Source organism: Pteropus medius, unplaced genomic scaffold, assembly GCF_902729225.1.
Source record: "Pteropus medius unplaced genomic scaffold, Ma_sr-lr_union100, whole genome shotgun sequence".
Lineage (NCBI taxonomy): Eukaryota > Metazoa > Chordata > Mammalia > Chiroptera > Pteropodidae > Pteropus > Pteropus medius.
In genome coordinates, this window is record NW_024349796.1 from 11,927,118 (window position 1) to 11,949,457 (window position 22,340).

A 22,340-nucleotide genomic window follows, 5' to 3' on the forward strand; every position below is an offset into this window, starting at 1 on the left:
TTTTAAAAAATATATATATTTAATTTCCTTCAAATGGACTTTCTGACCTTCTTTAAAAGTTCTAGTAGAGAGTGAGGAATGTCATATACCTCGGATTAAAGACCAAACAGATTTTGATGATACACCTAAGGGAAAAGAACACATTTTTTCATTTTCTTTACAAAATATAGTTCTAATCCCAGTCTTAAAGAATGGGTTAAACAGTGATTTTAATTGACCTGAAGCATCTCTAGCAACCTTACGTCTAACCTCTGAGTTTTCACCCATGCCTCCGTGGCAGAAACTATGAGCCCGTTGTTCTCATTCTGATTCTGCAGAAGGTTTGAATCCATCCACTCATGTTAACTCTTTCGTAAGGGCTGCCACTGAACTCATGAGAACTCGCCAAGAAAAGACTGGCCTCGACGAAGCAGGGAGGCAGGCAAGGAGACAGGAAGAAATCAGAAAGGAGAAATGAGAGTCTCCCTTCACTAATCAGAGACCTGGGTCATCGGCTGCAGCCTCAGACGCTATCACCACTTCATGCAGAGGGAGATACATCCCTCAGGTCCAGCAACAGAGCCTGAGCTTTAGCACCAGTGTCTCCTGACTCCAAGACTAGCGTTCCTGGCATTCCACCCAAGCTCCCAGGCCTTGAGAGGAAAAAAGATGAGTTGGAGAAATGTTACAAAAGTAACAGCACACATTGTATTGCAAATACTTTTTAAAATTACACCTTAAAATGTATTTTAAAAAGGTTCCACATTATTACTAAAACCTATTACTCACAAACAGAAAGTAGCATGCTTATCCCCCGAAATGAGCAAGTGTGTATGCCTATAAATATTCTCTTACAAAAACAACTGATACATAAGGAATGCTGTATCAACGTGTGTGTTATGGAGTATAATACTGAACTATATATATAACATATATAATACATATTAAATATATTTTTATTAGTTCCAAATATAGTATAAATGTAAAAAGATCATAAAAGTTAGAACACGGAAAATTTGGAGTGGCTGTTTCTTTTCTTTATCAAAATTTGATTGGTAACCTTGAAGTAGTTATATCAAATACTATCACATTTTAGACACGCCTAGTTGATAATCGCTACATAGCAACATTTATATATTACCATCGTTTTTAACCATGGTAGAAGATGTCACCAAAAAAAAAAAGTCTATATCCTTCACTGTGTATAATAAAATGAATAACTTGTAAAAAGCTCCATCTGAATACGTCCCAATGTTTAAGTAGTTCGGGCACATTATGTATTCAGGAGAGTTAGACAAAGCTATTAACTCATCAACATTGCATTACCTAATGAAATCCTTCTACATTAGCTAAGCAGGAACATTACATCGTTTCTATTTTTACTATTTATGTCATAGGCCATATTTTTGCCCTTTGAATTTTTTCAAACCAATTTCTTTCAAGATTTACATTTAAAGAAATAGTTTGTAATAAAGCACAAAAATGAAATATTAATTTATGAAGTACTATAAAAAATGGCAGACTTCCTCAAAATTCATTTTTTAACAAGATTAAAATGAATTTTTGAAATTTACTTCTGATGTTTCCCTATTGTAGCAGAAACCACTAAGTACCCTCTTCCTATGTATTCTCCTCTTCTTTTGTAGTAAAAAGAAATTTAAAAAAATTAAATTTTTTTTTTTTAATCTGGGCAAATGGCCACTTTGAATAAACATTTCCCAGCATTTCTTGCACGTGGAACAAAGGGCAGAAACAAACAAAGCGGGAGTAAATCAGGCCGAGCAGGTAAAAAACAGTCCTCTCACCTGGCCATCCTTCTCACCCTGCAGTTTTCAGCAGGTGGTCCATGACCCTTCTGTAAGAGAACCAACTGGAACACTGGGTAAGAGGCAGATTTCTCAATCCTAGCCCAATTATACGGAATCTCGTGTGTGGAGGCCAAGAATCTGCATTTTTTGAATCTGCATTGTTTAAGCATTCCAGCAATAACCTCATGACCAAGAGTTGAGAATCACTAATTATTAGTACCAGCTCTTCAAGTAGAAGACTAACATCTACTATACACGAAGACTGAGCTAGTTTCCACAGCGAAAACTTTACTATTAAGTGCATTGTAAATTAAAATGTCTTTCTTTTGTTTTTTTTCTTTTTTTACATAAATTTAGATTTATTTGGGTCCGTTGGAAGATTATTGGTTCTTCTGCTAAACTATAGTGAATAATAAATATTAATTACTATCTATTTTCTATTTGAGGAAAAAATATAACTCATAGACTTTAGCTCAATGTAACATAACAGAAAAACTGAGAAAATATCTTCTGTGTACCAACTATATCCCTACCACTATTCCAGGTGCACTAGGATTTAGGCTGATAATTAAGTTTATATATTTAAACATCTTAAGGAAGAAAAGAACAAAAAAATAATTGTATACGTGTGAATTCTCGAATCTCCTCATTCTCGACATAATCTCAAATCGAACTATGAAGTCTCTTTCTGAGCAGCCCCTGGTCCGCAGGGGAATGCCAGGACTGTGTCTGTGGGCAGCAGCGTCGCATGTTAACGGGGCTGGAGGGAAAATCGGCAAAAGCTACATGGAGTTAATTGCAGCCCTTTGCAACAAGTCTCCAGGTACACCGACCGGAGCGCTGAAGGCAGAGCTTTCTACCCAGGGGCTCTGGCTGAGGACATGAACTTTCACTAACTCCCAGCCCTGAACCCTGGCCTTCAGGGGGCACAGAACACAGACCCTGTAGCCCAAAGGGGCCCATTTGCTCCTGAGTGGGGCCCATGGACTCTCTGTGCTACTGGGATTTGTGTCATTTAATCCTCTGGTAGCCAACCTCATTAATGGTAAATATTCACTCTTACTATTCTATTCTGCCAGTTCCCGTAGTTAATATTCATTTTTTTTTTCCTTTTGCCTCTGCCTTTTGCAAGCCTCGCCACTATGTCCCACTTCTTCCCAGTAACCATTTCACTTAATTTTTGTTGTCTCTAATGCCCCTTGGCTGATTTTATCTGCCTACTTTGCATATTTTATCATTTTTATGTAGACATTTAGCTGTCTTTTGCCCTACGCAGAAGGTGGGAGTTACTATAAAGATTTCTGGGTAAAACTGAGACTTGATCACTGGTCATGTGCCTCCCTTTACAAGGGTTTTCCAGTGCCCACTGTACAAAAGAATTTCCTGTGGGTACTTGAAGTACACCTAAACACCAATGCCCGGGCTACAGTCCAGACCAAAAAATCAGACCCTCGGCAGGCGGTACCCAGGCATTGCTATTTTTTAAATCATCCAGGCAGCTTAGGTAGTTGGGAACTCCCACCTTATAAGAATCCCAATGAAATGACCAAAGGTTTAGAAATAGCTGGAAGGACACCAGGCACCAGACAAATGGACACCCGAAGGAGAGCCCAGGGCAAACTGAACACGGAGCTAGGTACAAAATGCGCCCGAGCTCTCAGCACCCTTCCTTCTCCAAATACTGGAGAGAGAGGAGCTGAGGTCTGCAGATTGCTCTGAGGCCATTGACAATTCACCTTGATTGATAATCCCCATCATAATCCCCGTGAAGGTTGTTACTGACAACTAGGTGCCCAGTAAAACAATTTGAAAACGACTTAATTTTCCTGAGCACATGCCAGTCTGAAGAGAAGCGTAGGGAACTGCAAAAGCAGGGGTGGGGCTGCAGTTGGCCAAAGTGGGGGTGTGGGTACCCCAAGGTGAGAAACCACCTGTAACTCAAAAGGAAGAAGAGAACACAGCGCTCAAACTACAGAACACAATCATGTTCTAGAAAGGATTTAATTCGGGAAACCTGTAAAATTTAAAAACCATCAGTTTCATGCTACTAGTAAGATCTAAAAGAACTTGGAATCCACTAAACAAGAGATGGAAGGGAAGTGGTCAAGAAATGAGGTGTAAAGTGGATCCTGAGAGGGAGGCAGAAATTGAAGCCTGGATAAGAAGAAGAACAAATGTAAATTACATAAGACTCCCATAGAAAAATTTTTAAAAAATGATCTTGAAAGGCTCAGAGGGAAGAATCAATAACACAAAACTCAGAAAATGAAAGGAGAAAAGTTATGCAGGAATAACCTAGAATTCAGAGACTAAATAGTATAAAGATAACTAATTCAGTGAAAATTTTCTATGTGCCTGTTTCTGAGCAAAATGTTCTACGTAGATAATTTACTTTTTTACCTTCATAACAATTCCATTACACAAGGAAAGTTTTTATCCTCAATTTATATAAAAGAAACTCTGATGTAGGGATATGGTTTTAAATCTGCCCAAGCTCATAGAGCTAACAAGTGACATAGCTGGAATCTGACCCTGGATTGATTTGACTCTACAAGCTGTATTCTGGACTACTAAATAAGGACAAACTGGGAAGAAATAAACAATCTGGAAAACTGCTATTTCTCACCAGAAGTTATAGTCATATAAATAATATGAAATTTTCAAGGCAAAGGAAGAACCAGATCCGAAGAAAGAGTTGCTATTTAACAGAATAAAAAGAAACCAACATATTTTCTGATAACATTTTTTTCACTTCATTGCTAAACAGCCCTATGTGAACCAAGAAAGCTAAACTGCCTTGTGTACCTGATATCGGAATTGTTTCATTCAAATAAATGCCACTCTAACGACTAAAGTTAAATGTTAAAATCTCAACCAAAGTCACCTCGAAAATGCTTGAGGAGGATTACTTTCAAGATCAAGAGCAAAACTGCTCATGATCTATTTCACCTATTCTCCTCTGCCTTGGCACCTTGTTATCCCAACCAATTGGCAAAGCGGCTGCCACCCCCAGCCTCCACGCCCGCGACATCGCCACCGAATCCAGCTTGCTCGCTCCCTACTGCCTCACTCCTCCCCTCTCGCTCTCTAGTATTGTTTCTTCCTCTACTTTGAAATTCTCTGACTTTGATCATTCTTCAAGCTGGCGTTGGTGTCTCTCAACTCATCCCCTCCCCACCCCCACCACGTCACTATCCCGATTCTGCACAGTAGGAGTCCACCTGACAACGCCAGAGGTCCCGTGGTCTTTCGCACTGCCTTCGACATGGGGCCTTGCCTGCTCATGTCACTTTGTGAGCAGTAGACGGACCTTAAAAACTCCCTGAGGGGGAAAACGATTGAAGGATTCATAGTCCGGACAAGAAAAGAAAGGGCTAGCTAAAAAAGCACTGAAAAACAATGGCCAGCGAAACTGGAAAGCATGAAACATGACAGCAGAAATAAGAACAGCTATATAAATTACAAAAATAAATATGAATGACTTAAACACCCCTACAAAAACACAGAGAACTTCAAGTTGAGCATAAACTAAATCCAACTAGATTCTATTTACAGAGCTATAACTAAAACAATGTGACTTCAAAGGTTAAAATATAAATAATGATTGTAAAAGTACTAAGCAAAAGAAAAGTAAGCAAAAGAAAAATATTTACTTTATTTTAATATACTCAATCCACAAAAATCTAAGGAAAAAGTCTCAACTCTTAATGCAATTTTGTCAGTTTCTCTTTGTGAATCTTGCTTTTTTGTTTGTATTTTTCTTTTGCTTGGTACTTTTACAGTCATTATATTTTAACCTTTGAAGTCACATTGTTTTAGTTATAGGTCTGTAAATAATATAACTATGGGTCAGTGGTTCTCTAATTATCTTCTCCCTGTGCACCATCCACACGGACATGCTCTGTAGTAACAGTCAATAGTATATTGTACTGATTTTCAGTTTGGGGGTGCTCTACTCCAGGGTTATGCTCTTCACACAATTTCAAAGCCTTTCTGCCCCCAGTATCTGATTTGATCTTACCTCAAACTTAGAATTACTTTTAGAGAATGAGTTACATATTATCGATTCAGTATATCTAATATAAACAAATGTTAGTCTACTCCAAATCGAAAGTATCAATATTTTTCAAATTACCCATAGAAAATTAACAAGTTTTTTAAAAGATTATATTTAATTTACATAAGTACATAAAATGTTTTTTTTTATCTGTACATAAAATGCAAATCGAAATAAAAGAAAAATGAGAAAGGGGTGCTTGCAATCCATAAGGCAAACGTAAGTATAATATTCTTCATATGTAAAGAGATGCTTTAAATCAATGAGAAAAAAATGTTAATCCAATATAAAAACTGATGATGAAACTAGCCAGGCATGTCGCAAAAGAAGGACAAATGACCAGTAAATATTAGAAATGCTTAATGTCTCTAGTAATCAAATAAACACAAACTAAAACAATATCGTGATGAATTTTGAAAATTTGCGAAGTTTTTTATAATTATCACTTGCTGACTAGGATAAAATAAAATGGATAACCTTTCACTCTGCTTGCTGGTGGAGGTATAATTTACACAGCCTTCCCAGCAAGCATTTGGCAGCACAAAAATAACCATTCCTTGTCGAGAAATTATAAAGAAATCAGCGCTGTGCTACACACTTGACAGACGTCTGACAGTGAACCAACAGATAGGCTAGAAAGATAACGAAGGCTCCGCTACAATCCTTCCAGTTTTTCAAGTTATAAAATTCTTTGAGAGCAGAAAAACATTTTTGCTATCAGATTTGTTGATGCATTTTACTTTTTGGTCAAAGGCTTGACATGGCCTTTCCATTTAAAGGCGCTGTAACCTTTCATGAAGCTGAGGACTGCTGTCTCACTGCACGCAGGCTCTGAGAACAGGACATGTGGGTGACAGGCGTGAGTACATTCTGAGAGCCTACCAAGCGTTCTGCAGGGCACGCTGCCCTGAGAAATCGATTCGCTGGTTTGCCAGTCAAACTGCGGGGGCTCTGATACTCCTCTACCTTGACATAATTGGGTCTAATCAACAATTTTACAATAAATAATGGTGCTGTGAACTTGGGCCAGTCCCAGAGAGAAAATTTTTGCGTGGTGAAATAGTTCGTCCTGTCTGTATATACAGGATCCCTAAAAGATGTCCAGAGAGTTTTAAGGGCTATGGCCACCTGTGACTTCATCGTTCAGAGGTGGACAGAATATCAACCTTGTAACGAAGCTATCCGTAAAAGCCCATAATACTATAGAATTATTTTTTTTCATGCTAGGCTTACATATCATTAGATGGCTCTTATTGTTTTTAATCGGGCGAAATATATGGATATTTAATGTATTTGGGGAAAAAGTCCTGGAAGAATGGTTTTTACTTAAAATCAAGACAAAAAGAAAATTAATAAGATTTACTCCCTTAGGGACCTGCCTTTACCTGTGAGGCTGTCGGCATTGACACACTCGGAGGTGGCAGAGGGCGTGCGGGGCCGACGGGGCTCGCCGTGCACACGGTAGGCTCTCAGAATGTACTTCTCGATTACACCTCTAGCCACAACGGGTTCATCCCAGGTCACCTCGATGCTAGATCCATTTATGCTGCGGGCTCTGGAGGGAGTCGGCACCCTTTGTGGGGCTATGAAAGAATAAAAGGGAAAATAAAGAAAATGGCAGTTCGGAGAAGACTATTGCCCCATTCTTCACTTTTAATGGCACAGTAAATCAGACCCGACCATTAGCATAAATACAATTTATTAGAGTTGTAACTTTTCAGCATTGATTTAATATGACTGCACATCTTGAGCCATTCAGTTTCAGCGATATTTCAAAACCATCAAAACTCCATCGACATAACGTTCTTTCAAGTCTAGTGCAGGTTTTCCCAAAACATTTAATGTATCTGACATGTTTTAAACATCACTCATAAGGAAGGAGGTGGATGGTAGGCAGATAACAAGTTCAAACAATGTAATGACGCACCCCTTTGAAGCAAGATAATTAGAGTGTGATTATACGTACTGACTTTGACACTTTTATACCTCCAATGTATTAGCCAAAAAAAAAAAAATCACAAATGGGGTTGTTACTGTACTTGAATGTCTGATCTCATTTTCCAAACTCAATTGTTTCTCAAATTAATTTTAAAAAGCAAAGTTCTACCAGATATGATAGATGGGATACATTGCTAATTGCATTTCAGGGGATAGAAAGGCCGATACCCTTGAAGTTACACAAAATCATTTTCGGGGACATTTCCTTCAGGGTGTCACAAAACAATAACACACAGTGAGGAAGTTTAAAGGAAGTGCAAAAACCTCACTCACGAGCTGTGTCCCCTCATTGTAAAAATCCCTACCTTTAACTATTTATTAGACATTTCTACCGCTCTGATCAGTAACAACTGTATCACAGCTGACTGCACTGGGGACACAGGGAAAAAAAAAAAGCCCAAGGAGCTCCATGGCAGGATGATGGATGAGAGGCCCATTCCAACTGCTCGTGGATTCCCGCGCCCTGTCTGCTTTTCTCACATCAAATATCCTCCTCCTCGGACTTCACTGTTCAGACCAATAAAAGAGGAGAGAGCTCCAAGGGAAACAAAGTGAACCTAGAGGACGAGAGGAAGCAGAGACGGAGAACCCCCGTCCGTGCAGTTAAAACACCACGGGCGGCGCCTACGGAAAGCACGCAGGCCACACGATCGAGTTGGCAGCGAGAGGGACAACGGGAGTGACGCTGATTTTATTAGTTCTGAAATGTGGTCCAGGGCAGAGTGGAGGACTGTCTAACAGATGGTCTACTCATAAGGGACAGAGCAAAACTGACTCAAAAATAATTAAATAGTGCAATTATTCTCCAACCCTTGGGAGCATGTAGCTGCTCAGTGTTGTGGTCAGATTGTAAATATGAATTTATGGCATAAGACTTTGTGGTCAGATCGTTGCTATAAATTCAGGGCTCTATCTTGCATAGTTTCTCGGTGGTTCTCAAAATGGGGGCCATTAAGCTGTGTAAGTGATACTCTTTCTAGACACCTATTTACTTTGCAGGATTAAGACTGGGAGCAGGCGTTACGGTGTATTCAGCTAGAAAGCAGAGGAGGGTGAAGTAGGAGCAGAGGGCAGGCCAGTAACAAATGAGTATTTTATATCAGAGCTTTCTCCAAGGGCTGATGTTGAAAAGGATTTTAAGAGAGTGTTCCGTCATTGTTGTGCCTATCAATAGATGATAATTTAAATCATCCTGGAAAAGTGTCGAGATGCCTTCTTTTAGAAAATCTGTAGGCAGATAGCTTTGAAAATTATTCTCAGTAGCCCATCTCAGTGTTTAATTATCTTTTAGATTAACAGTATTCCTCAAAAAAAGCCCGGGTCAGTAACCCATGGTTGATAAAATGTGTGAGAGAATATTTCCTCGAAAAACATATCTTTTGATAAATTTTGACTTGAAACGGATAAATTTTAGGGGACATAGGTGGCAATCATATGGGAATGTATTTGCCTTTCTGACAAGGTATTTGACCCACAATGGTAGAAGTCTACTGATTCACAAAACTTTTCTTGGTGAATGCCTTCCTCTGATGATGTTATGTGAAAAGATATTTTGATCACCATCAGAAACACAAAGCACTGATAAATCAGTTGTCCGAGATGAGAGCTATTCTGTCTCTTAGTGACTTCCTCTCCAACTCGAAAGAAATTAAATTAGACCAATTAGCAATTTCTGTCCTGGGAGAGTCATTCTACGAGCCTAACAGTGGCACCATGGCAAACGTTCACTATGATGCGATCGGAGACACATCTGCTCCCAACCGGGGTGCAGGCTTCAGGTGTGCTCTCTGCGAGACGAGACGGAGCCGCCCCCCGCCCAGCGGCCATCCTCACTAGCTTCTTGGGATCTCTGCAGCCCTTAGATATATTATGGTAGATACGGGTGTATTAAATCCTAAAGAAACATCAACTTTTTCCTGCATATGAGGAAAGAATCAAGCCTGAACAAATACTTACCAAATACTTGAAAAACTGAAAGTACTGATCGACTAAGCATTTTAACCGTGGCAGGTGCACTTGCCAAGCAAGGCACGCTCTGTCACAAGGTTGCAAATGTACTCCTTGCTTCGGGGTAGCAGGCTTCCCTCTTCCTTACGTGCACCGGCAGGTATGCACGAACACGAGCATGCGGGTACACAAGTACATTTTAAAATAAATAATATTTACCTGCCGCCGTCGTCCGTCCCCGACTCCAATCACTATATACAGAACCTCCTTCGTGGGAGGCCATCACGCGATACAGGTATTCTTAAGTGGGAAGAAGTAGAAAGAGTAAAATATTAGTCACATGGACTAGTGGCGGGCTGGCAGGGAGCGGGGAAGGGACAAGCAGGAGATGTGCAGCGTTTACCTCAGAGCGCCTCCGCATTACCTGTGAAAGGCTGGAGGCCACTCTCGTGAACGCTCTGCTCTCCTCCCTGGTACACCAGGATGGAGTCATTCCCCCTGCAGTTAACGGCGCTGTCACTTGATAGGCATCCATCCAGATTGACTCTGACAGCGCTGCTGGACACAGATGCCAAGTTAACGACAGCGCCTCGTGCAAATTCAACATCCTTCACGCAGCCACCGAAACCTAGCAAACAGTAAGAGATTAGTATCACATAAAGGGCTCGAGTCATTAATTACAGATCATTTTCGTCCCGTGCAGTACGTTTTGATGAGGTGTGGGGGGTGTGCCAGATACAGTTCTTAAAACTTTCAAGTCTCATCTGGGATTCCTTATGCCTCCTCCTGCTTTTTTTCCAGGCTAAGTTGTCACGAGAAAATATTTATTTTGAAAAACAAGCTGATAATTGTAATTTGACTGAATTATATTCAACTGAAAGAGTTTATTACACCTCTTTAAGCCCACGGAACACCATCATTGTGTACATTCTTCTGAAATAAAATTTAGGCAATTACACAGTATGGTAAAATGATTTTGGAAAATTAAGTTACCTATACAAGTCAGTGTTTAAGTGCCAAAAAATAATATTTGAAGTAGCATAATTATTCAACAAGACCATTGGGGAAACAATACCCTTTGAGGATATTATACCAGATAGGAAGACGGAAAATATAATTTCAAAATATACTAAAATCCTGAGATCTGGCCATGAATTCCATAACAACCATCTCTGAGATACTAAGTCCCAGCTGGGTCAGCAGACAGAGGGGCTGTGGCTGTGCGTGACCGTGTTCACTGGGTTCTATAGCCTCAAACATACACAACGGTCCCAGTTTCATGTTCCCGCGACATGACAGGGACCGAGTTCAGCTTCGGCAATGGCAATGGCTGCCCGCGCGGTCCCCACGCCGACTCCGAGAACGGCCGGCACAGTGGGCTCTGTGCAGTGCCCCAGAGCACGGAGGGAAGGGGTGTGGGGCAGGCTCTGCTCCCTGGTGGAGAAGCACAGGGCGCCCGGCGGGCCGGGGAGGAATAGCAGCTTCGAATGACACGCTCGTTTGTGTCAACCAGCTCCAGGGGCTTCGGCAGCACCCCTCCCAGAAAACTGCACAGGACTGTGAAAGGGACAGACGGACTGAGCACGAGGCCGCTGCAGCTCGCGCCTGTGCTCTGTCTGAGCAAAACACCGTCAAGTTTGAAGGGTCCCTAACCCATGATTAGCTCAAGATTAAAGCACCTCAGCAGAAAGTGGAAATATGACATAATGCAACGCTTAACTGTAAAATAAGTTAACATAACAATGACCATATTGTCTTCTTCAGCATTTATATGACCCCTCATTATGTCTCCTAACACATTAGCTTACAGCCTATTTCCTTTTAAATGCCGTGGCTGTTATTCACAATCCTTCAGGCCCCACCAATCAATACCGCGCGTCTACCCGGAGCACACGGCAGACACGCAATAAGTTGGGTGAATTAAACGGAAAGCCGTGAAACTCAGTACAAAAGCATCTGCTAGAAAACTCAGAAGCTAAGAATTCTAATTTCTTGGCCAGCAGTAATTTCCTGATGCACACAGATGAACGGCCTGACTTCTCTGTGCCCTAGTTTCCCTACCAACAGAATGCCGAGCGTGGAAAGGCAGCTTTGGCAAACATCTACGTGCCGTTTCAGAAACGTCCCGCTATTGTTTAAGGGGTACAGAGATTCCGTGTTGCAAGACAGAATTCTGGAGATGCATGGCGGTGATGGTGGCACAATGATGTGGATGCATTTAATGTCACTGAACTATACACAGAAGACGACGATGGTAAAATGTCGATTTCACCGCAATTAAACAAAATAAAAATTAAGAAAAAGAAAGGTTTTACAAATTCACAGGACAGAATTTTAAATTTAGGAAAAAGGCCACAGGCATAGTCCTCCTTCGTTCTGGAAACAATGAGGGTCCAGAATTACAGGGTGACATCTGTGAACACTAATCCCCACAGGAAGCGGCGATCTGGTCTCAGCCTCAGAGGTGAAGACGCCTGAGCGTTTGTGAGGGGCCCTCGCCGAGCTGCCCTTAGGTCAGAGACTTCTCTCCAAGTCGGCGTCCTTCTTCCAACTCTGCACCACCCGAAATACACCCCCGGGGGCACCCCCCATGGAATCTCGCCATGTGAATGGGGGTGGGGATATGAAGGGGGAGAGGGTCTGCTTGTGGGAGGAGTGTAGACGCCTCCTCTTCTTTCTTCCCTGCCTTTGTGAGAATCAAACTCCCGCTCCTGTCCGTCAACCTCAGTTCTCTGAATAACGAAAAGTGGCCCAGAACTCTGGGCTGACAAATCAGAAGGGCAGCAACACTTCTGAAGGAGGCAGTCCAGGGAGCGATGTGAGATACTCGTCCTGTCGGGAAGGCTGGCTTTCAGCCCCCACTGCCACCCTCTCCGCTAGGGGCTCTGGGCTGCGCGTAACCTGTGACCCACAGGCCATGCGCAGTCACTTCCGACCTAGAGGTCAATGACAGACTCAGGTGATAGCTCTAAATACCCATGATCTGAATTGGTACATCTTCGGAAAGCACGTTGCTCAGCATTTCCAAAACAGAGGAAAATTAGTTTGCATTAAACTCAAAGGAAGATTACAAAGGAAGATTACAAAGGAAGAAAAAAAAAATAGTGCTAATGTGACCACAAGATAGAGCCTCTGAAAAAAAGGTGCTAATTGAGAAACAGAAAGATTTCGAAGACTGTTGATAATGTACTGGGGGGGAAAACAAACAAAAAAAACCCTAGTGAGTGAACACAATTAATTTTAATTGCAACTTACTTGACACATTATCAGCTCTATATTGTGACTATTCTCCCAATCGCTGATTAAAACATGCAGTTATTTATACAGATCAGTATCACTCAAAGCATCTGAGTTAGAATCTTAGGGGTAAGGATCATAAAAGACATATTTTTAATAACCCTTCCTGGCGAGTTCAATATGTCTTGAATAGTAATAATACCTTATTTTGTTGAGTTCTTACTATGTTCCAGCTACTATACTTCAATATTTTTTCAATGGGTTGAGAACCACTGATGTGACTGATACTGCAATGATAAAAATTTAGTATCACCTATAAATAAAATATCTTTCGGAATTGTAGATTTAGTCACAATGTGGATTAAAGCCTTGTCCTTGGGTCTATGTTGATGTTTTGAGCTTCTATCATCATCTTTTAACTCCAGTTTTAGCCACGTCTCCACGACCATCACAGTGACGGGTTTGGGTATCCTTTGAAAAATGTAACGCTCGACTGGCAGGGTTTATTCCCCTAGATGTAAATACAATCAAGTAATTTTGCTCATGCAAAAGGTTTTCAAGCTCTTTCTAGCCTCTGAAACCTGAAAATCGAGAAGCCTTTACGTGAATGTATTATTTCCAGCTGCTCTTACATCTTAAGTGCCTTGCAAATGTCATGACTGCCTCACCCCTCAGATGGTCATTAACTCCTTACTCGTGCTCTTCTAAAAGTCTCCTAAGAGCTTATCAGATATTTTCTATTCAAAGGCATTTAAACCTTTATACACTTACCAAATAGGCAAAGACTTCTTGGCAGAAAATTTTAACCATTCACAAAGGACAGATTTGGAAATATGTAGAGAACATTTCCTACATGGGGGCGTGGGGGTCGCAAGGTAGAAATTTCTGTGCTTTTCTAACTTCATGGAGAAGTTAGGGATATTGGCCCATGCCCATAAAGAGCACTTAATCGCAATAAAGTGGAATTTGACACCAGGCTGCTCCCTGCTTACCAGCCATGTGACCGTGGCTGGTAAGGGCCTCTCTGTCCAGTTTCCTCATCTGTAAACTCAGGACGCAAATAACAATCCCTAACTCATGGGCTTGTTGTGAACAGCTAAGTCCCTTATTCTCACTAAAGCTCGCAGAACCATGCCTGGCACACAGTAGGCACTCAGTTATCGTCAGCCTTTTTGTATTAAAAATTTCTCTAATTACATTCAAACTCATTACATGAGTTAAATGCTATGTGTTAATATGAGTTTTATTTTTCCTCTGATTATGTGCCAACTCATTATATGAGTTAAATGCTTGCTTTAGTGATGTCATACATTCATGAACTTTTCCTTTCTTTGATGGTTATTAATTATCAATAATGTATAGATTTTTCCCTAGTATGTCTGGAATTCAACTAAACCCACCTTTCCTTGTGCTTCACTGAGTAAGCGTGCCATTGAAATGCACAGAGATGATTACCATTAATATCAGAAAAAAAAAAAGTGAATTTAACGCCATTTTTCCTAGTTGTGCACACCAACCTAATTTATTTTTCTAATCTGTAAATATATATAATGATCAGTATTCTAAAGAACCAGAACCACATGTGTTTTTGGAGCAATCATATGAGGAAATATAGATATGATTATGCTTTCTGAAGACATATTAGAATAAATATATTGATTATAAATAGGTAAGAAGACACAGTCTTAAGGGCAACACACAAAACTATTTGAAAAAGTGTTCTGTGATTTTTTTTTTTTTTTTTTTTTAGAGCTTCAAATTTTCCCAAAGAGGGGTGTATGGGTGTTGTTTTCAGCCTGATTCTATTGCAGTATCTCCAAATACAGAACCACTAAAACCCGAAGGCAGGACGGGAGCTGTATCGGTTTGGGGATTCCGTCAGGGGGAGTTTACCTTGCTCCAAACTTAGGTATTTGTAAGACTCTTGCAGCTCCGGGGGAGTGCCTCCCAGGTAGACCGGGGAATTCACCACCAGTGGCTGGGCTTGCAACTCTGACACACGCTCCGTCAGTTCGTTCATGCTTGCTGATACGACAGAACCTTCCTTTTTAACGATCACTTTATTCCACTCTCCGTAACAATAGGACAGCCCCAGCCATAGATCCACTTGCGTCAAAGCGAGACCGGCATTTAAGCGCAGGCTCAGAACTCCGCTCTTCAGTTCCACCTGCATTGCACAGTGCAAAAGAAAACGGGTGTCAAAGACGACAGCAGAACGGCAGTCTGGGAGTGAGCAGAAGGTCGACTTCTTGAAGAAAAGCAAGGAATTTCCCTGAAAGCACTCTACAAATATGTTTCATTTTGTTCTAAGCCAAACTGAGAGTAACACCTAATGAAGCATTTTGCAAGCTTGTAATTGACATGAAGAATGTTGTATTGAGACAAATTCATACTCAATAATGATTATACTGATGTGCTGCAATAGTATGTGGGCAAAACTTTTGGGGGGCTTGGGGGTGCAACACTGGTAAAGAGTAAACCATAGCACAAGTGACTGGATAAAGAGAACGGAACAGTTTGAACTACGATTCTATTCTTGAGTTTTTAGAAAATGAGAAAATACTACTTCATATATCAATTTTATTTGGGGGAAAAATATGACAAGACAATAAGAAAATGAAATGTCAAGTCTGATTAAGCTTATTTTAACTGGTTGGTAAACTCGATTTCAAATTTGAAAAATGTGTTTTGATTCATAATTTCAGTTTTATTATTCTAAATCTCTAACATAATTGCTTTATATGTTTTTTTTACAGTAAGTTGCCATTTCCTAATAAAAACATATTTTATTCAAATCTTCATGATAAAGAAAATATAATAGCTCTTCTTTCAAAATGGTATATGATAATTTTTTTTTGCCTACTATGTTTTTATTGTTAGTAGTCAAATCAGTGAACCAAAGGGTACTTAAAAATTTGAGATTGATCATGTTGAGTGAAACAAGTAAATTAAAAAATTAAAAATTATTACTCTGTGTAAATACCATTTTTGTGAAGTACATGGGATAGGCAATTATTCATTTATCTGTCCATTCATTCAGTAAATACTGAGACTTCCTGCTTTGTTCCATGAACCACTGCTCTAAGATAAACAGTGTTCCCAAGAATCACACAGTCTAACAGCAGTGGCAAGCATGTAGGGTAATACTATAACCTCGATGGCAATGCGGTGCATGGGGAGGTTCCTGGGAATTGGGAAAGGATTAAAAGTTTAAGTATATAAAATCATCATCCAAGCAGAAGACTGGCATGTTCAATGGCATCGGGACATGTACAAGCTCATTAGCTTTAGAAAAAGGTACCAAGTTAGGTAAGATAGAGGATGCATATGCGGGGAGGGCGGGTAGGAAGAGTCCTACAAGGTATGTAGAAGCAAATTTTGGAGGATTGTGAGTGATATAGAAAAAAGTTCATATTTCTCTTGTCCGTTTGACACCAAAGCCCAGATTCTTTGCACTCTTGCAATAAAAGTACATCCTCCCAGTCATAAGAAATACATACTAGAAATAAAGCTGAACTGGAATTGGAAAAACCTATTAGAGAATCAGTAAAATTTTGGGAAAAAAAAAAAAAGGAAGAGAGTCATTAATATAAGGATAATAGTGATGATAGTGAAAACTCCGTCTGAGAGGTATTTTTAAAGCAACTCAGTAGGATCCGGCAAATAAATAGTTGAATGTATTAGTTGAACAAAAATAAGTCAAGGACATCTACCCTCTCTCTTCCTTGGGTGTGTTTCACCATGATCACAATATTGAAAGCTGTAGAGGGGGAAAAAAAACTGGCTATTGTTTTTTGTTAGGGAGTTGTTCAATTTTAAACCTAACGAATTTGAAATGTCTATAAAACACACAAAATAAATTTTTCTTGAGGCAGTGGAACATAAAGATGAGCAACTAAAGTGGAAAAGGTCCATGATGAGATAAATCAGATCATATAGTAAGTGTAAAAAAAAAAGTGAAAAGAAGAGGGAAAAGGATATAGAATCTTCGGTAACACCAGTGTTTTAAGGGGAAAGTAGAGTAAATCTATTTAAGATGACAATGATCACCTTGGAGAAGCCAACGGATTTCATGAAAGTGAGGAGCCACTACTATTCTACTAATTTGGAAAGTCGGTAGGGAAGAATATTTAAAAAAAAAAAGTGACGGCAAGATCAAATAAGATTAAGACCAAAAATTATCTATTCAACTAGAAAATGTGAAGGTCATTGGCAACTTTAAAAACCCATTTTGCAGTGAAGTGTGGTAGAGACAGGAGGCATTTGTACAGTAAAAGCAGTTACATTTGCCCACCGTATTTAGAGAAACGTATAAAAATGATCATGGTAGCCTTATCCACCATAGCAAAAACGTAGACACAACTAATATATCATTGACAGAGAAGAGATATATTACACAGACATGAAAATGTACAGCTACGCGGAGAATGCAAGTAACTCAGAAATGTCGTGCAAGATGCAATTGCCTAAAGGTAGAATACAATACCACGTTTCCCAATTTCAAAAAAAAAGAGAATTTTTAGGCACATTCATACATAGTGTTCAAACCACAAAAATGAAAGGAGATAATAAATCCCCAAATTCTGATTATATATTACCTCTAGAGGGAGACAAGGAAATGGGTTAAGGGAGACCCCAAAGGTAGATTCAAAAATTAATAATAGTATTAATATTTTTGTTCTTGGGTTGGACAGTAGGTTCATAAGTGTTCACCGTACTATTATGCATTATTATATATACACATATATTAAATATATGTCATTTTCTTTAATAAGTGTATATCCAGTGATAATGAAATAAGTAACATCTCTTCATACTTTGGGAAATTAAATTAGATTTTCTTAATTTCTTACATTCTTTTGTTAAAATTACAATTTTCATAGTAATAATGGTCATTTTAAAAAATCATCATGACCCTAAAATACAAAACATTTCAGAGGACTCGAAAACTAAAAATGACTTGAGGGGGGGAAAAAAATAAAAAGTGAATTTGGAAAGAAACTCTCATTTAGTATAATGTTAACACCTCACTTATTTAATGTAGAATCTGACCATTTTAAAGTAAATTTAATTAAATAAATGAACATACAACAAGAAAATCAAGTCCATCTTCCTTGTAGACGAAAAGAAGCAGTCCATTCAACTGGTCTGTTCTGAATTTAAAGGAAATCTCAAAGTCCATTCCTCCATGAAACATGTATGGATAAAGTTCCAAGAACCCTTTAAAGAAAAAATATATATATATATGTACACATTAGCGTGTGCCAGCATTGTGAGTGTGTCCTAAGACATTCTTAGGACATAGACTGTAAATGAGTAAATCTCTCACAAAAGAAGATCTAAATCAACGTTAGGAAACCCCCCTGATAAGAGTACAGAAGTGGCAGAAGGAACTTGACATAGCTTTCACAAGAGGAAGTAATTTATCCTCTGAATCACGGAGACAATTAAGACTATCATTGTTTTATGTTAAGTATTAACAATAAGCAGTTGCAAGGACTTAAGAGAAACCCTGAATAATGACAGTGATTAGAAAAGAGAAATGAAAAAGTACAGAGATCATGATGTCGTTTAGCTTTCTGGTCTGAAGGTAGTTTTAAGCAACTTGATAACTGACTCACTTAGTTGTAAAGGTAGGAGGCAAAGTGGGGCTTTTATTTGAAGAACGAAGCATGTCCACTAAGCTGCCATATTCCCCTTCGCCTCCTTATCCCGGGCGGCTGCCAGGCAGAGACTGTAGCAGGGGATATGCCAGGGACACCGAACCTCACTTTTGCTGCAGCCTTCGGAGCAATAGCAATAATGGTGCTTATATTCTCTGGCCTTCCCTTAATGAACTACTTACCCTATTACAAAGCTGAAATTTTACTCTGAGAAATATCCATCTATATAATAGAATAAATGGATATTTGTGGATTACCCTGGTAACTCCTTTCAACCATCTAAGGAAAACTGCATTCTAAGTAATACAACTGACTTACAAATGGCCATTTGTGACACTATCACATGCAAAGTCGGAGCTGCTGAGGGCCACTAGAGATCTTACACGTGAATATATATATGAGTCTTACTATTTATATCTTCAGACTTTGAGAATATATCTATGTGCATGATACATAACTAGGTATTTCTCTGATGGTGGATTCATATGAGGTCAAAGTACTCACACAGGAGAGGATAAATTATGCCAAGGATAGAACAGACGCACTAAGCAACAACCCACGGCTACTCCAGAACCTCACCTGCCCCCAGGAACTGGGCTCCCTCCTGCAGGGGTGTGGGGCATCCCTCCCAGTCGCTGTACACGTTGACTTGCTCTTCAGAACTCTGCCAAGCCAAAGGCTCCCACATAGCAGTGGGATTGTAATTCTTCATAAAATACACGTCCTTGAGACAGCCCACGAAACCCTTCTGGATTATGTCTACGGGAGTTGAGAGACATCAAGGAATACGTATTTTGAAAAATGCTTTTCAAGCAATTAATTCTATATGCAATTAAAATCAAAGAAATGGGCGATAGCTCTCTCCACCTATTTACAGCAAACCTCTCAATAATTCATGTAAACGTCACACCATCAGCTACAGTAAGTGGTAACAATTATAATGTTTAGCCCTGGTTCACACGCGTCGTACCTGTAGAAACAGATGTTAATGCAAAAACTTCGGCTTTCTAATACCAGCAGGAATATTGCCTTTTGAACTGACGAGATCTCATCTGCCACTGGACTTAAAAATGAAAGTGCTATGGCAAGTTTTAAAAGTAAAATTTGAAGAGAGTGTTTCTATCCAACCCATAGTTTGTAGTTTAGCTCCTTCATCATTATTATAAACTAGACTGTTATACAAGTAAATGAATCATTTCATCTCATTTTTAGGAAGGGTGATTTTTTCTGCCTAAGATTAACATCAGTCCTGTTAGTCTTCATTAATTTCATTTTACAGTCAGTTTTTGTTCTTTTGTCCTAAAAATACAGGAATTTGTTTATGCCCCAATTACAGCATTTACGGCATATGATTGGAATTACTTGCTTATATATTTGTACCTTGTGATGTGGCAAAGACTACATTTTATTCATCTACGGACATCTATGGAATGGGAGCCTGTCACAGTTTGTTCTCAGGAAATGTTAGAGTGAAAATCAAGTTCATAGTTTTCCATTTCCATGAAGTTTTACGTTCAATTTAAAATGCCAAAAATATTGACATTTAATGCTAAAATAATGTAACTTTGACTGAAATTAGTGTAATTCATTTAAGCAAAAGTTTAATGAACTCTTTATGCATCAAGACCTGGGCTCTTAGAATTTCAGTGCAAGCAATGCGTGGCTGCTTTAGAAAAGAGGAGGCCGAAAGGCCGGCAACAGAGTAAGAGATAGGAAATAATGCTATTATTCGCACTTTAAAATAATGTCGCTTGATTCCATTCCCCATGTTGGTGGCCACGCATAGATTCTATCCCTAACCCAAACTCACCGGCATCCCGCCTCAGGATGGCATAGCCGTGCGGCAGCCCTCCCACAAACACGCCCACGTTCTCCCCGATAATCGAACTGCCGTTCAGGGCCACAGACGAACCTGTGGAGAAGGAGACGAGAGTTCCGACTTCGGCTGGATCATCTGTATCTACTAACTAGCTCGCGACTGCACCTTCGCTGGGCTTTTGGGACATCACTCCTTCTTACCTTGGTGCCTGTCCCTGCTTAATGGTCTTCGCTGGTTGCATTAAGGGTTAGCAAACTCTTTCTGTAAAGGGCCAGGTAGTATATATTTTAGGCTTTCTAGACAAGGCAGCTCCAAGCAGCCACACGCAATAACAAATGGACACAGTTACGTTCCAACAAAACTTTATAAAAACCGGCATTAGCTCGATTTGGCCCACAGGTTGTAGTTTGCCTGCTCTACCTCAATCGAATCCTTTTAATTTAACGTTTACAATATCTCCAGACTTCTCATTCTATCCAAATTACTTTCCTGGTTCGAAAACACATCGCTTCTTGCCGGAAGGCTATTCATTGGCCTTCACACTTCTACCCTCGTTCCCCTTGAAACGTATTTGCGTAAGAGCAGCCAGCGTGGTCCTCTTAAAGAGAGAAGTCGTATCATATCACTCCCCTCTCAAAATTCCCCAGTGGCTTCCCTCTTCCCCAGTAAAGCCCACAAGGTCCGACAGCAGGCAGCACTAATGGTCTCTGTGAACTCACGGCCCATCCCAGCCCCTCACTCCTCGTCATCGCACTGGCCTCCTTTTGGTCCTAGACATGCCCCAGGTGGCATGGTCCCGCCCCAGGACCCTGGAACCTACAGTTCCCTCGGCTTGAAATATCTTTGTCCTGAATATTTTCCTGGTTTGCCCTTTTACTCCCTTAGGTCTCTGTTCAGATGTCACCTTAGAGGAGAGGCCACCTCTAACGGACTTCCGTAAAATCAAAGGCCCACACACGCACCTTTCCCTTATCCTGCTTTACAATTCTCAGCATGTCACACTACTTGACACGTGCCTGATATTTTTTTGTCTCCTGTCCCCTCCCACCTAAAATGGAAATGTTGCTGTTTGTATCCAGAGTTGCTAGGCAACACCTGGCACATAGTAGGTGCTCCATAGTTCCTGAATGAGTTAATAAAAGCCTAAATCATCATACAGGTACTGTAACTGTTTTATAATTGCATGAGGATGACAGGGGAGGGTGGAAAGAATACTGAACTTAGAATTGCAAAGACAGGATATGTCGCAAGAATTCAGCCTACAATCTGGGTAAACTGAAAGAAACTACCTTTTCTGTGCCTCCATTTTTCTCATCTCTAAAATAAATATACTATCTGCTTTACTGAGAAAACAGTTTGCAAGTGCTTTCACTTAATGTTAAGAATTGTACAAGATACAAAATCGCTACTGATGACTGTCTAAGTTTTGCTTTACTGACGTCCTGCATAGATGAGAAAAACGGCTGCCAGACTTCATCCAAGGAGCACCCTAAAGGCCAACACAACAGCGATTTAGATGAAACTGAGTGGAGAAAAAGGTGAAAGAAGAGATATATAAAGATGTCAACAACAGAAAAGTAAGGCAACGTCAGCATATCAGCAGAGCCATCCGTATATATCGCGGAAGTTCTTGCCTGTATACTGCCCATCGAGGGTGATCTGGCCAAAAGACTGCTGCCTGACAGCGATTATTTCGTGCCATTTGCCATCACTGTATTGCTTGCCATCATCATTAGTTGTGGTAACTTCCACTGACGACCCCTGAAAGAAATGAATAAGTGAATGAGGATATGTTTACACAAACATACATATATTTGTGTATTTGTTAAAAA

General features: G+C 40.0%; 1 protein-coding gene across 1 annotated transcript in view; it reads right to left on the reverse strand.

The window, feature by feature from the left end:
• Positions 1-22,340, reverse strand: part of USH2A (usherin) — a 576,091-nt gene that overhangs the window by 303,997 nt on the left and 249,754 nt on the right. Inside the window, 8 exon segments of the mRNA XM_039883360.1 lie at positions 7,230-7,427; positions 10,009-10,089; positions 10,214-10,417; positions 14,920-15,193; positions 18,116-18,246; positions 19,269-19,448; positions 20,500-20,601; positions 22,143-22,269. Of these exon segments, the coding sequence (XP_039739294.1) occupies positions 7,230-7,427; positions 10,009-10,089; positions 10,214-10,417; positions 14,920-15,193; positions 18,116-18,246; positions 19,269-19,448; positions 20,500-20,601; positions 22,143-22,269 (1,297 nt within the window).